The sequence below is a fragment of the Arvicola amphibius genome, chromosome 1 (genome assembly GCF_903992535.2).
Source record: "Arvicola amphibius chromosome 1, mArvAmp1.2, whole genome shotgun sequence".
Classification (NCBI taxonomy): Eukaryota; Metazoa; Chordata; class Mammalia; order Rodentia; family Cricetidae; genus Arvicola; species Arvicola amphibius.
This window is the reverse complement of record NC_052047.1, coordinates 79,563,849-79,578,493: the sequence shown is the minus strand read 5'-3', so window position 1 is coordinate 79,578,493 and position 14,645 is coordinate 79,563,849. Positions and strand designations below refer to the sequence as shown.

At 46.2% G+C, this 14,645-nt stretch overlaps 1 protein-coding gene across 4 annotated transcripts in view; it reads right to left on the bottom strand.

Moving 5' to 3' along the window:
• Positions 1–1,952: 1,952 nt before the first annotated feature.
• Positions 1,953–14,645, bottom strand: part of Egfr (epidermal growth factor receptor) — a 173,597-nt gene continuing 160,904 nt past the window's right edge. For 2 of the 4 annotated variants that reach the window (XM_038326971.1, XM_038326987.1), the window contains exons 21-28: positions 11,577–11,732; positions 10,616–10,691; positions 9,146–9,292; positions 7,207–7,304; positions 6,273–6,440; positions 5,837–5,884; positions 4,890–4,995; positions 1,953–4,423 (exon numbers count right to left, since the gene is read on the bottom strand). In XM_038326971.1, coding sequence (XP_038182899.1) covers positions 4,062–4,423; positions 4,890–4,995; positions 5,837–5,884; positions 6,273–6,440; positions 7,207–7,304; positions 9,146–9,292; positions 10,616–10,691; positions 11,577–11,732 — 1,161 coding nt within the window. In that variant the 3' untranslated portion in view covers positions 1,953–4,061. Of the gene's footprint in view, positions 4,424–4,881; positions 4,996–5,836; positions 5,885–6,272; positions 6,441–7,206; positions 7,305–9,145; positions 9,293–10,615; positions 10,692–11,576; positions 11,733–14,645 lie in introns of those variants that run through there. The other 2 variants (XM_038326979.2, XM_042054959.1) reach the window with 2 other exon arrangements.

Below are 14,645 nucleotides of genomic sequence, written 5' to 3'. Positions count from 1 at the left end.
GAATTCCCTAAAAAAATATACTTTACAAAGTTCAGTGCTTCATAAAGAGGACAATACACTGCAAAAAAAGTTACAAAAATACACCCGCATTTACAAATGCTGTCTAAATGTGGCTCTGAGAATACAAAGATGTTTGTCTCTGGAACCGCAGGCGTGGCTGGGAAAGGGGGGAAGGGGTTAAGGTTTCACAGCCTCCAAGCCAGGAAATGTAAACAGGTCATTATGTGATTGTACAAAACACACACAAAAAAAATCAAAAGAAAGGAGAGATTAAGCAAAATTTTAACATCTGCTCTTAAGTGGGACCAGCTCATTCAATGTGGAAGGTGGGAAGGAGGTCGGTGTTTAGGACTTGTTTCTTAGGTAACACAAAATGTCCCAGGACTTGAGCAAGATGTCCCAGAACTTTAGCAAGACTCAGATTTAGATATTTGCCCCTTTCAGGATTAAGGTTATGATGTTGAAAAAATAAATAAATAAGTGGGGAGGGGTTGGATTTTGGAAAGGCCACACTGTGACCAAGTCACAGGCATAGTGGTGACTGCAAATTTGCTTTCCATGTGTCAGGGAGTCTCTCCCCTACCCAGGCCCTGTTATTCCACTCTGACTTTGGGCAGGGTGGGGACGGTGGCTGGCCTGTAGAAACGATGAAGATGGTGCAGATGCAGACTTTGTCCCAGGCTGTCCATTAGAATCAAAGCTGGGGGTGCATCTCAGGAATTCCAACTGGATTAAACTGTAGAGTCTGGGGAAATCTTCCTAAGCAGTTCGGTGAACTCTCCTTGGCAGTGAGGGTGGGAACAGGTACATGACTGTCCCAGCTTTGTCTTAGACAATTGTAATCAAAGACTAAAATTAGTGGCTGTAGATGGGGCCGCCATTCGTGAGTGATGGGGGTCCCTTTCTCAAGTCTTTTTTTCTCCAGCAGTGGCTCCTGAAACTTTGATTTTTTTTTGGTTGGGATATCCTGGTGGTACTCTGAAAACTCTATGGGCTAAGAATTAGGCTCACACTCTACCTGCTGGAAATGTCTCATGGTAGCCCAGCCCCAGTCCTTTAGTGTTTATGAGTCCAAGACTCTTTTATGTCTACAGTTTGGGGATGGGTTGGGAGTCTAAAGAACAGCACAAAGGATGTTTAACACATGCCTAAACAGCAAGAATGAGATTTGATGCCTCCCCAGGTCTTCCATCGATGAAGTTCACGGTAGAAGGACTCACAGAAAATTTAGGATTTCAAAGATTATCCTTTCCCATCGTGAGGGTAAAAAGTAACTCTCATAGGGTATAACAATGGGGGCTCCTTGTAGGTCATATGTATAACGTTTGTGCTCATTGTAAGTGTTAGGTCCCTATATTTATTTTCCCAAGAACTGCCCAAGAGCCAGGGTGGGACCATGGCAGAGGAAAGGTTAATCTAAGATTGGACTGATAGACAATTAGTAGAAGGATGTCCTGGGAGGCACATGAGTCTGGTTATTTAATGGAAGAGTGAAGCTGAGTCAGGGCTGCCAGGAATGGAAGGAAATGATGGTCCCAGCATGGTGCCTTTCCTCTCTGGGCTTTCTTTTTACACCAGTGGCTGCTAAGTTTCCTTTAAAGCAGTGATTCTCAACCTTCCTGGTGCTGCAAACTTTTTATACAATTCCTCATATTGTGGTGGCCCCCCCAACCATCAAATTATTTTCGCTGCTAATTTATAACTGCAACTTTGCTACTGTTAGGAATCATAATGTAACTATCTGTTTTCTGACTCCCGCGAAAGGGTCATTTGACTCCCGAAGGGGTCCTGACCCACAGGTTGAGTACCACTGCTTTAAAGGGTCAGCAAGGCAGCGCTCCCAGCTCCATCCCTCCCTGCACAGATACAGTGAGGACATGTTGGCAAACATAATCCTAACCTTGACAACACCTAAAGTTTATGCAAAATATTTAAATAAGAAGAAAAGCAGGTTTGAATGTTTTTTGCTACTTTATTTTGTTATAAGAAAAGTGTTTCAAAGTACAAAAATACTAAGATTTCATTGCTACAATTTGACTGGCTTTCTCCTGCTTTCCCTCACCAATCGCCTGCCCCTGACAAGTGACAGGGGCATTTTGAGTTTCAGTTTTGAACAAACACCTGGCTAAATGTTTCCTCTGCCTTCCTGGTGGATAAACGATCAACGTGGCATAGCCTGGCATGGAATGGCATGGAATGTCCATCTCTGGAAATGCTGCTTAGTGTTCTACTTATTTTCATGAATGACAACCTGACATTGCCAGGAGTGGACAATAGTTAGGAAACTCAGGATGCTGCAAGCCTCATTCCCAGGCTCGAGGGAGCAGCACGATGATTGGCTTGGCCTTGGACCTGACTTAGTAGTAGAGTTTTCCCGTCATTGCTCTCTTGGCTGAATTCTCTAAGGAAACATACTTTTCATTTTGCTAGTGTTTAAGACTTTTTTTTTTATCTCAGAAGATAATGGTAGTATTATCTCCTCTGTGAACTTTCTAGATCTCCCCACACAGAATGCACCATGTCTGCTCTGTGCTCTTGGTGCCTGGCTCAGACAACTTATCTGGCATTCATTATTTTGCTTTAGGATTAGTGTTTATAAGGCCATTTCTATCCACGCCTTGATGAATGGGAAGGGATGGATACCAAGAACATTAAAGTATTGTTTACCAAAGACAGATATTAACTAACCGGGCTGCATGGAAGAGCAAATTAAGAACCAACATTGAGACCTTGAGAAGCTGGATGTACCAATGACAGTGGGGTTACTTTGAGATGGGTTTCTTCCCAGAAGCATCCATGGAAGCATTGTTGTCGCTTGCAAACTCCTACTGCAAGTTTGCCACTTGAGTTCCACTCAGTTCTGAACAGTCTTTCTCTCGGAACCTGCATATGGAGCTTACCTTGGGCTGCCACTTACTATGGAGTAGCTTAGATAATTTCTCTCAAAGGGAAAGAAAACTTTGGTGACAATTTGCCACTTACACATCTCCAGTAAACACTTATAAAAATACAAAAAGGATTCTTCTTGTGTGGTTTACACTGATTTTGGAGTGTAGAGGGGTGAAGGCAGAAGGGATTCGAAGAGTCCTGTCATTTCTGTAGTCTCATGATACACGCTTCAGCAGACCTGATGCCGAGACTAAACTTTTGGGTTATAGTCCTCTAAGAAGTGTTGCCTGGCCACCCCATGTTAATTAAAGGCCTTTGGTTAGAACTCTGATGGATCAAATGTGGAATCATGGTTGTTCTGATAATACTGCTCTTTGTTGACTTTACGAAATCAAGACGGGAATGCCTATTACAGCTCCAAACAGTGAAACAGAAAACACAAGGAGGTCAAGGAGGCCTGATAGCTAGAAACCACCGGTAAGCCAGCCGTGCAAGTACCGGGGACAGTTTCATACAAAAGCAAGTCTGAGGGGGAACTTCTACCCCTTCCTCCTCCTTCTCCCAGCCCCAGGAAGTAACAAAGTGGCTTATCCTATTGTACCTGCCATGGTTTAAGGTTGTACAAGTGTTGCCTGCTCACGGCATGCAGGCCTTCTTGTATATTTAGTTGTCTTGCCACAGAAATGTCTTGAAGCAGAGCTTGTGGAATCAACTGGTCACAGTTGGTACCAGGCAACTCTGTGTAATACATACCGCAAGTAAGCTCCTTCCTTCTTGGAAGAGCCCATGAATCAAATCAATAAAGAAAATAAGAATCCAAAGGTCCCTGTGCAGCAAATCTCCATATGTGTGTTTTCTTCCCCATGCACCTCACCATGAGGTAAACTTCTGTCCCAATGGACTACATTCATGATGGATGCCTTTTTGTAGAATATTCACAGTTTGAAGGATTAAAAAAAATGTACCTTCAACTTCCCAAAGCGCGTCAGGGGAGGAGCCCACTGCTCGGCTCAAAGACAGAGCCCATCAAAGTTACTGGTGCAAACCAGTCCGAGGGTCTGACATTTGGCACAACATGGGCATGGCTGTTAGAAGTGGAGGTGCTGCCATGGCTTGGTCCTGGGGTAACGATAAGTCTGGAGATTTTATAGCTGGTGTGACACCCCTCCATGTCAGGCTCCAATAAACTCAGTGCTTGGTGGTGCTACGCGTAGATATTCGGCATTTTCAGCCGTGGGGCCCTTATAGATGCCGTTTGGCCTGGCTTCCTGGGGAAAGAAGTCCTGCTGGTAATCAGGGTTGTCCAGGCTCATTTGATGACTGCCTTTTGGAACCCAGAGGGCAGGGCTGTCAAATCCACTGCTGACACAGGGAGGCTGGACAGTGTTGAGATACTCAGGGTTGCCCACTGCGTTGCTATGGGGATTTTGATAATGCAGGTCTCTGCCAGCTGCTGGATGCAGGGGCTGATTGTGATAGACAGGGTTCTGTACAGAGCCTGCTGGCCTTTTGGGGACAGACTGGTTTATATATTCTGAAATGAAAAAGAAAGTACATATGAATTAGCAAAGCTTTGTCCAAAGATTCCCAGAGCAGAATTTCATGACCCCAGAATTTTGGTGAATTCTGCAAACATCTTCAGCGAGACATGTGACGTCAGAGGGCAAGGAAGTTCTGGGAATCCTATGGAGATTACCAAAGAAACTGTGAGATTTTCTGTTCTTCTCAAAACAGCGGGCCTATGTGGTTTTTGTAAATTTAAAGGAAGATGTGTAGGGTGTGAGTGTGTGTGTGTGTGTGTGTGTGTGAAAAACCGAACTGTAACTTGTGTTGGACACAGTCCCCACAGCACATTTAGTTTCTTTTGTTTCTTCTCACTCCCTCTGACACGTCTGCCAGTCTCTCCCTCTGGATGACTTGGAAAGAAGCTCCCCGCTGTTGCCTGAGGAAATGAGAGTAGACACCACGGCCAATGACCTCTTCCTGAGCAAGCTACTCACCCGGTGCAGGGAGGAACGTGTCGTCTAGGCTGTCCTCCGTTAAGGCACCAGTGGGGTCGGAGCTGTACCGCTGCAAGAAGCCGTCTTCCTTGAGACGACAGCTCTGCTGGGAAGAGAATTCAGCAAGGTTACTCCAGTGATGATTCATTACTCAGACCTCCTTACAGATTAACTTCGCCTGCGGTCTTGTTAAAACGCACGTCCAAGTGGCTGGCATGTGCTTGCGATTTCAGAGCTAAGCAGGCTGAGCCGTGAGGATTGTGAGTTCAAGGCCAGATGGGCTACATAGTCAGACTGTCACAGACACGGACAGAGTAGACTCGCTGGAGTCTGAGTCTGGGAGAGCAGATTTCTGAAAGGCTCTGAAGGGACACCTAGTCCAATGGGCTAGAGACAGACCATGTCAGTACATCTAACAGAATGTCCTGAAGGGATGGAGGCACCTTGGGATCTGCCTTCCATAATAAGGCAGTCCCAGCCCACATGTGGCCCCTGAACGCCTGGAATGTGTGGTGAGCTGACTTTCATGCTTTATTTCGCTTTATTTAAAATGGAATTAGTGGTGTGGTGGCTCTCGGACAGCACAGCGCAGGCACAGACGGAAGCGCTGCACTTCCTTGTGTTCAGGGTGACTTGGGGGGGCTCGTGCCTACACTGGTGGCACCCACGCAGATCCTGCTAGTGGGTCTGCTGGAGGCCTGAACATCTTCACTTCTAATGGCTGCCAGGCGAGGCTGATGCTGGCTGCCTATGAATCACACCTCCTGCGGTCACGTGATAAGTTATCACTAATTCCTGGCCTTAGGGTCCCAGTCAAAGAAGCTATGAGGTGGAAAACGCAGGAAGGAAGGTCCGTATGATTGTGGGCAGAGATGGGCACATTCCCTGAGTAACAGGGCTTGAAAACCAGCTTATTTGATTCAGGTTTATATCATGTTCATACATACCCCATTTCTATTAATGCAAGCCACAGTGGAATTGTTGCTGGTTGCACTCTGGAAAAAAAAAAAACAGCAATGTTGTTCATGGTACAATGCTCCATTCTCACCCATTTCCCGCAGATGCAGGAGGTAGGTCTCACAGAGAGGAATATTTCAAGGTGTTTACTGCTTTGGGTGAAAGCAAATGTATTTTGGAGAAGAGAATTTTTGTCTTGAATGACAGTTTAAAAAAAAACAAGGCAACAAAATGACTAAATAAACTATTGGTTATGATGCTAGGTTTCATTTGTTAAAAGTTACTTCTTTTTCTCCAAATATAGTCTAGAAAATGGAAACCAAATCAATTTAAATCAGGAGATAGAGAGAGAGAGAGAGAGAGAGAGAGAGAGCGAGAGAGAGAGAGAGAGAGAGAGAGAGAGAGAGAGAGAGAGAGAGAGCATACCAGCGAACTCAAGAGGGGCGTCCGAGATGTGGACGGGCTGTTGAAGAAGCCCTGTTGTGGGATGAGGTACTCGTCGGCATCAACCACATCTTCCATGTCCTCCTCATCCATCAGGGCTCGGTAAAAGTTGGAGTCTGTCGGGCTCGGCAAATGCATCCTTTCATCCCCCTGGTGCAGAGATTTTGAGACCATTAGAAGGGGCAACGGAGTTGCTTTTCTGTTCTCTGCCTACAGGAGTAAAGGTCTTTATCAACAGGCACCTGCAGGTTTGTTAGTTTAGTTATCGGGAAAACTCTGCAGTTCTCAGATCCACACACAGCTCTTTCCATATTAAAGTGTGGATATTTTGCAATGGAACAAACCCACAAATCTCCTGATTCTGACAGCCTGTATATGAGCAACCACTTAGAGAAAGGAGAAAAAGAAGCACTGGGAACAGTGTACTGTCCCCTACACAATGCTACGCAATGCGCTTTGCACGTATTATTTTACTGACACTTAAAATCCACATAGTCAAGTGACCTTGGTTTTGTTATTTCAGAATTAGATAAGGAAATGGGATGATTGGTTATACACGAGGCACAAGGATGAATACAGAGTCAGGGATGGAAGCCATGACAGTGAAGCTTTGCTTCTCTGTTTAGCCACGTCAGGGCTCTAATAAGCCAAAATGTAAGATGACCGATGTATGAATGGGAGGAACAGGTTGGGTCCAGGTAGGACTGCTCAAATGGCGTGGCAACTTGGAGTTGGGTGGGACCCACTGCTGATCCCAATGTAGTTCAGAATCACTGGGTTGTAACTGAAGCAGCTCCAATACAGAGACGGATTTATTAACAGGAAAGTGTCCCCCAGGCTGTGCTGGACCACCACAGTGGTATCAGGAGCTATCGGAGGAATTTTGGAAATGGAAGTGCATACTGTGACCTGGTACCTGGATAACAAGGTAGCGCTGGGGGTCTCGGGCCATTTTGGAGAATTCGAGAATCAACTCTCGGAACTTTGGGCGGCTATCGGCATCTATCATCCAGCCTGAGAAGGAAATGAAGGAAAGCAGAGCGATTAGCACCCTGGAAGAAATTAAAGAGAGCACTGCTTGAAGCACTTACCCTGTGATCTTTCTAGGCAAATGGATGGTGAAGACATAATCTTTGGGGCCGACTTTTCAACCTCGGCACAGAGCTAACATTGGTTGGTCCTCAAAGTCCATGAGAAGTTGTCGTTGTCACCACGGGATAGAACCCAGGGACGCATGCATTCATCCTCAGCCCTATGCACTATTTTTAAGTCACAGTAACAATAACATGCTCTAATATTTCTGCATTTCTTTTCCCTAGACAGCATTCTTGCCTTACAATCTTCAGTGACTACAGAGTATTGTCGCGGGCAATCACGACTAAATTACGCTGACTTTGGCATGCCTTCGTGATTTCATTGTCCCTACTCCATAGCCTTCCAGACTGGAAACCAGATTAAATATCAAGGCCTTCTACAATCAGTTTCCATTCACACAAATGACGAGGCTGCGTCCATGTCCTGTTATTTATTTATCTTGCAGTGCTGGGGACCGAACCTAGGGCCGCATAAAGCAAGTGCCTTCTGTGTGAAGCTATATCTAATAGCCATGTGGGTGCATTGGATTACACAACGATCTAAATATAGATTCAGCCATGAGGAGGATAAACTGTGGGCTAGAAATCCCTGTGCCTCTCGGGGATTCACATTTTTTCAACTGGATGTCAAAGTATTTTAGGCAGTGCGACCAGAGACAAATCATGTAACCTTTCTGGGCCTCAGCTTCCTCAGCCCAAACCAACGCAGTGAAAACAGATCAGCTCTCAGGTCGTAAAGTTCAGGGATACATTGTTACTTACATAAGCACAGCTGTGCTGGTTGGTTTCCGTCACTATGAGAAAAACTAGAGTCATCTGGGAAGAGGAAACTTTAACGGAGGAAATGCCTCCATTGGATTGGCCTGTCAGCAAGCCTGTGGGGCATTTTCTTGATTAATGAGTAGTGGGCGGGCCGCCCCCCCCACAGTTTCCAATCTCACAGTTTCCTGCCCACTGTGGGTGGTGCTACCCCTAGGCTGGTGGTTTTCAGCTATGTAAGAAAGCAGGCTGAGTGAACCAGGGAGAGCAAGCCAGTGCCTACTCCAGGTTCTGAGTTGAGTTCTTGCCCTTGTTTTCCTTGACAATGGACAGTGGGCTGCAGGCCAATGAAACATGTTCCTCTCCAAGTTGCTTTTGGTCCATATTTTATCACAGCAAGCTGCAACAATGACCTTCACATTCCCGTGCTATGTTTTGATGCCAGTGCTATCTCGTGGGTAAGGTTATTTTCTGAGCTGAGCACACTTGTGATTTGTGTGGACTAGTAGCCCTGATCCAAAGGCACACTCCTATTGAGATTAAAATGATTAACGGCTGTGCCACGGGAGGACCTCACGTAAATCCGCTGTTTGAAAGGTTTAAGCCAGAGCAGAAATGTTGATTCTATCAAAGTCCCCTGGTGACTCATTGTTAGGCATTTAAAAACATGAAGTCTCTCTGGCAACAGGTCTCAGAATGTAAGGCAACTTTGTAGGGTCATTGAGCAACCCGGAGAATAGAATATTTTGGAATAATGGCTTATGAAAGTCTTTGGTTTATTTGGTTGCAAAGATGGGAACATATGAGGTGAGGATGAGTCAAGCAAGTGATTCCTAAAGAATGTTTGCAGGAGGTGTTTATGATGTTTCTGGAATCGTGTGCCTGCCTTGAAGAGTGATGTTGTTTCTTCAGGGAAATGACGGCCTTGGTTATTTGGCTAAGGGTAGTCATGCCCTTTCAGGCCGCCCGACAAGAGTGTGGATGGTCGCCCCAGGCACTCACACTTGACCATGATCATGTAGACATCAATGGTGCAGATAGGCGGCTGTGGAAGGCGTTCTCCTTTCTCCAGGATGGATGAGATCTCACTAGCGGGGATCGCGTCATAAGGCTTGGACCCGAACGTCATCAGTTCCCACACGGTGACGCCTGAGCAGACAAAGCAGGCAAAGAAAGTTACTGCTTCGTGAGTTCATGGTCAGCACATCATCTAGTCTTTAGTCATTAACGTGGCTAAGTATTTAAAAACTCATGTTTCTACAGCTTTGAAGTCGTTGGTTTGATTACCGATGCCTTTGGTTTGCCTTTCAAGTAGGATAGTGGCATCTGTTTCATAGCCTGGCTTCAAGGACCTAGCGAGGTCTTCGACATCAAATGTTTAGTTTAATGTCAGACATACAGTTGTTGACTGATAAGGAGAATAGTTCAACAATAACCCTAAAGATAAGGACAACTGGGGAATCTGAGTTTGCCACAGAACAAGGTCCATCCACTTACCCAGCTGCCCTGAGCACCTTACACTCACAGTAGTGGAAAAAAAGGACCGTATGAATATGGCTGTAAACGGCAAAGCATTTGATACATAATGTTCTTTGTCCTGTAGTTAATACAGTCTGATAGATCTGCTTCCACGGGAGATGTTCAGGGTACCCTGAATTTGTGTTCTTTGGTGATGACCTCCCATGGCTGGTTCAGAATAAATCATCCTTTATTCCCTTTGAGGTGAGAGTCGGGTTTCATAATGACAGTGTTTTCCAACTTCTCTATGAATTGCTGGTGGGACGTTCAAGGACCAAGTGCCTGACACAGCAACCAAGGCTATTACCGGTGAAGACAAGGGAAGAACATGCAAAGGAGGCTTGGCTTGAATGGTCACTCCGCACAGATGAAGTGTAGGCCTGGGCATGGCTATGCTGTATTTAGAAGAACTGGGGCCGGGTGAGGAGGGTCTTTTTTTTTTGAGCAACACATGGTAACTGTTTTCCTCTTCTTATTTACTTCCTACATATCCTCATGGTTCACTCCTGTCAAGCTACTCTCTTTGGCACAGAGATATTAAATCAAATATGACATGAGCCAACAGTCTTGGGCGTTTCATGAGAAAACATCATTTATCTATCAGAGATGCTTCGTTTGCTGTTTTCCTTCCATCCCTTTCAAGTTCAAAGCAAGAGCTTATATCTGTTTGACTTCTGCACGCAGGGGCTTAACCTACATTCTGGTCCTTTTCCCCCTATGACCTTCCCCGCAGCATGAGTTCCTGGTTGTCCCTAGCGATACTTGGTGTGGCAGCCCAGCTCCATTTCCTTTGTCAGATTCTCCTAGTACGGTAGATAGACAGCAACGCCATTATTAATGCCCACTGTCTCGAGAGGTAACACTTGCGTGTCAGAGCCTATAATGTTAATTAGCAATGAATAGGAACCAGCTTAGCCTTAGTACAAATTCATTAGCGTCAGCGTTTTGACTCACCATAGCTCCAGACATCACTTTGGTGTGTATAAATTCGGTGTAGAATTGATTCCAAGGCCATCCACTTGATCGGCACCTTGGGACAAAGTGAGATAAAGCAGCAAGAAGACTATCAGCTTACAGCTGACAAAAAAGAAGTAGTCCTTCTAGGTGTAATTACAAAGACTAATTTGGAAAGTCAGGTGACCTCCCTACCAGGCTTAGGGTCTCTGCTCCCTCTCAGCAGGGATTTTTAAAAATACGCCAGAGAACAGGTGGGTCCCAGAGCCACGTCATGAAAGCTGAGACTGAGAGCGTTTTGAGTAACGGCCCGTTTTGATGAACTAAGGCTGTGGTATTTCCCTGCAGCCCTCCATCCCAGACTTTGGGTATGTTTCCAATAACCGAGTTCACGGGGTTGACAGTGCTATTTAGAGCCGTGCTGTAGCTAGGGATGGCTGGGGGGTCATCTGGAGAGTCTGGCAGGCCTGTGCACCCCTCACGGCTGTGACGAGGCCTTGAAGGGACTGAAAACATTAGAGAGGGCAGATAGCCAGCCCCCCCCCCTCACTGCCATTCTCCAGCATGAGTCAACAGACTCACCGGAACTCCCAGAACAACCCAGCTTATTGAATATGAGTCTCAAGAGAGATTACTACTAAATTAGCTGTGATATTTCCCAACTGGTTTTTTGAAGGGTGTTTTCCTCCTGGAAGAGGCCGTAGAACTCAACGGCTGGCTGTTATTACGTCGCTGTCCCCTGGAGATGGGGGCTTGCTCTCTTTGGCCTGTGGGGAGGGTCTCCCTCTTCACCGCCTCTCTCACCAAATTCCACTCACAAAGTAGACTAGCCCCCAGGTCATGGTGGCAGCTCCTATGACCTCACTCAGAGTGGCTGGCAAATGCCGCCCACAGCTGACAGGGAGGGGGATGGGTCTGGGTTGTCAGGGAAATACTTCCTGATCCGCTATTAGGTCCTTACTTTGCCTCCCTCGGCATGGTATTCTTTCTCGTCAGCACCGAGCAGTTTGGCCAGCCCAAAATCTGTGATCTTGACATGCTGCGGGGTCTTCACCAGTACGTTCCTGGCTGCCAAGTCACGGTGCACCAAGCGCCGATCTTCCAGATAGTTCATGCCCTGAAACACAGAGAGCCCCACAGTGAGGGAGTGAACCGTCCAGAGGAGCCCCAGGGTCACGTGAAGGTGGTGCTCATGCACCTGGACTCAAGGTGAAGTAGGTAAGAATCCCTGGACTGCTCCACACACCAGGGAAGAAGCTGTTAGCTTTATACTTTGTAACTTGCAGTTGGTAAACATTGGTAATTATCCTGAATGAATGACAAGTGAATGGAGCTATAACCACATGTGATCAGGAAGTTTTCTCCAGCCAGATACTCAAGTTACACACAGAAAAGGCCAGTGGTTGAGTAAGACGCAGCTGTTGGTTGCAGATTTGAGGTTGCTGCTTCCTCTACAGCTTGCTGTGAGGCCTCAGGCATCAGCTCTCTTCTATTTTAAGGGGGCTACCACAAACTCACTAGGCTGGGGCAGAGCAGGATTCCTTGGTGTATTTCAGGCATACCTTTGTCATTTTCCTTAGGCTGTCTTCTGTGAATCACTGCCAATAAAGAAGTCTTTACAGTGGAGTTTTTTTTTTTTTTTTTTTTTTTTTTTTTTTTTTTGTAAAAGGACATGGGCATTGAATATGATCTACAAGACACCATCTTTAACCACCTCCTTGGCTGCCGTGGAGGTGGTAAATTGAGCAATTCTGCTGCAATTGGAATCATCGATGTAATAGCAATAAAGAAATAATGCTTGAGATGTAGCTAGCACACCGATGTACAGTGAATTCCCAGAGGCACCCCCTATGAACTGCTGTCTTCGCTCAAACCTTCTGGGGTCCCTGTCACAGGCAGTTTTCCTCCCTGCTGGCCAGTGGTCATCACTTTTGGCCTCTGCTCCTTCTCTGGTGTGGGATCAGTTGAGCGGGGCTCCCCTGGAGTTTACATTGTTGGGGTCTGCTGACACAGGGCCACGCTCGTTAGGAGGGATGGGCACAAAGGAGTCAAGAGTGCTGGGGTCTTATGTGTTTTGTTCCACACTCTCTCCTCTATTTGTAAATATAGCTCTGTGCTCGGGCCAGGAGGCTGGACCCCATCCCCCACTTCCCATTAAGCCTGATACTTTATGAACTCTCCTATACACAGCTGACCTACAGCAGGGCTTGCGGAGGACACCACGGAAATGAGTGAGGCTTTAACCAACTCTTCTTGTCAAAGTGTTTTTGTGATGGTGGAGGCACCTCCACTTTAGTGCGTTGTCAGAGAGTACCTATAGATGGGTCATCCTGCAAACTTCCGGGCAAACTGTTTGCTTGTTTTTGCACAGATTCTCACATTAAAAAAAATTACTGTTGGCTTGGTCTGTCAGAATGGAATAATGTTCATTTTGAGGGCAGAACCAGCCATCTCGAGAAAGTAGCTTTCCAGGAGGATGCTGTCAAAAACTCAACATTAGAAACCCTTGTAGTCTTTTTTCCCTTGGAAAATACAATAACTGTCCAGGTCTCTTGTGAACAAGAACTATTCCCCACTCTATCATATTATTTAGGAAGTGCCTACATGTTTTAGATGCTGTTCAGCGTATGTCTTTCCTTTTGAAGGTTTGCAGGTGCAAAGAAATAAAAGTGAAGAGTACTTGTGTCTACGCAAGAGGAAACTGGCCGAGTCTTTTCTGGACTAGCACTTCCTAAGTTAGAAATCGCTGAGGGATGTGGGGCAAATGGAAAGGAAGGAACAGAAGCCAGAGAAACATGCCCAATCACACGACTTATTTTCTCTGCCCCTTTCTCTTGTTTGATTGCAGTTCAGAGCCTGCCTCCTTGGCTCCAGCCATCTCTCTGATTTATGGAACTGTAACTGTTCTGGTCTGTGGCATTCTTGTGTCTTGTAAGAGTAAGGAGTCTACATAGGAAATATGATGACCTTTTCCCTACTAGAAAAGGGGTGATAACACGTGGCCCTCTGCCTGCATAGAATGTCCTCTCTGGTTCTCTCCCCACCTCTCTCTCTCTCTGACTTCCCTGCGCCCATTCTCTTTTTGCCTCTCCTCCATCCCTACCCTCTCTCACCCTTGCTGTCTTCTATGCTTATCCACCATGTGATCCAGTCTTCATGTTGGGGTCTACTGTGGGGATGCAGCACAGGCTGAAAGTGATGAGTCTCATACCCATCTCTGTGTAGAGGACCCGTCACCTTCTCTCTTCCCCTGCCGCTGTCTAAAGCATCTTGTCTTTTGTCCGTTTGTTAAACTCACAAGGAGAGCTTGAGAGGGCATTTCAAACTCCACACCACTACCTGTATTGACTTTTATTTCACTGCTTTAAATGTTCAAAAGAGACCCAGGCATGGTGGGGCGCACCTGTGGTTGGCACTTCACAGGTAGTACCACGAGGATCAGGGGGTCAAGGATACCCTGGAATTCAAGGTCAGTTTGGGCTCTAGGAGACTCTGTCTGAAACAACACTAAAATTCTCCACACAGATTTGGTTCACATCTTGAGCACTTATTTAAAGAATGAATAATTTAATGAACGATAGCAGCCATGTCCAAGTCCCAAGGGTGCACTGGCTGCCACCACAGTGAGCCAGCCTCTCTGTGTGGGTACCTGCAGGGCTGGCCACTTGTTAGAGACCACCATCATGCCGTTCCTCAGACAAGTTCACAGTCTCCACATACCATGGGAATTGGTCCTAATTCCCCTGCTGTGGCCTGTGAAGGAAACTTGCCCAGCTGGGCCAAAGCTGCTTGTGTTATCAAAATCAAAACAACAAAAATCTAGTACTTGGTGGTGTGTCAAGGACTTCCTGTCATTGTGTGAGTCCGATAAACCCAGGGAGCCCTGCTGGCTCATCACACCCACAGGCTCAGAGCTTTAAAGGGACATCATGGCTTCACTGTAAACACAGATTTCCTCAGAAGAGTCTTGGAAAAGCCAGAGGAGAGTGCCCACATGCTCTGAGGTCCACAGCTCAGCAAGGGTCTTAAG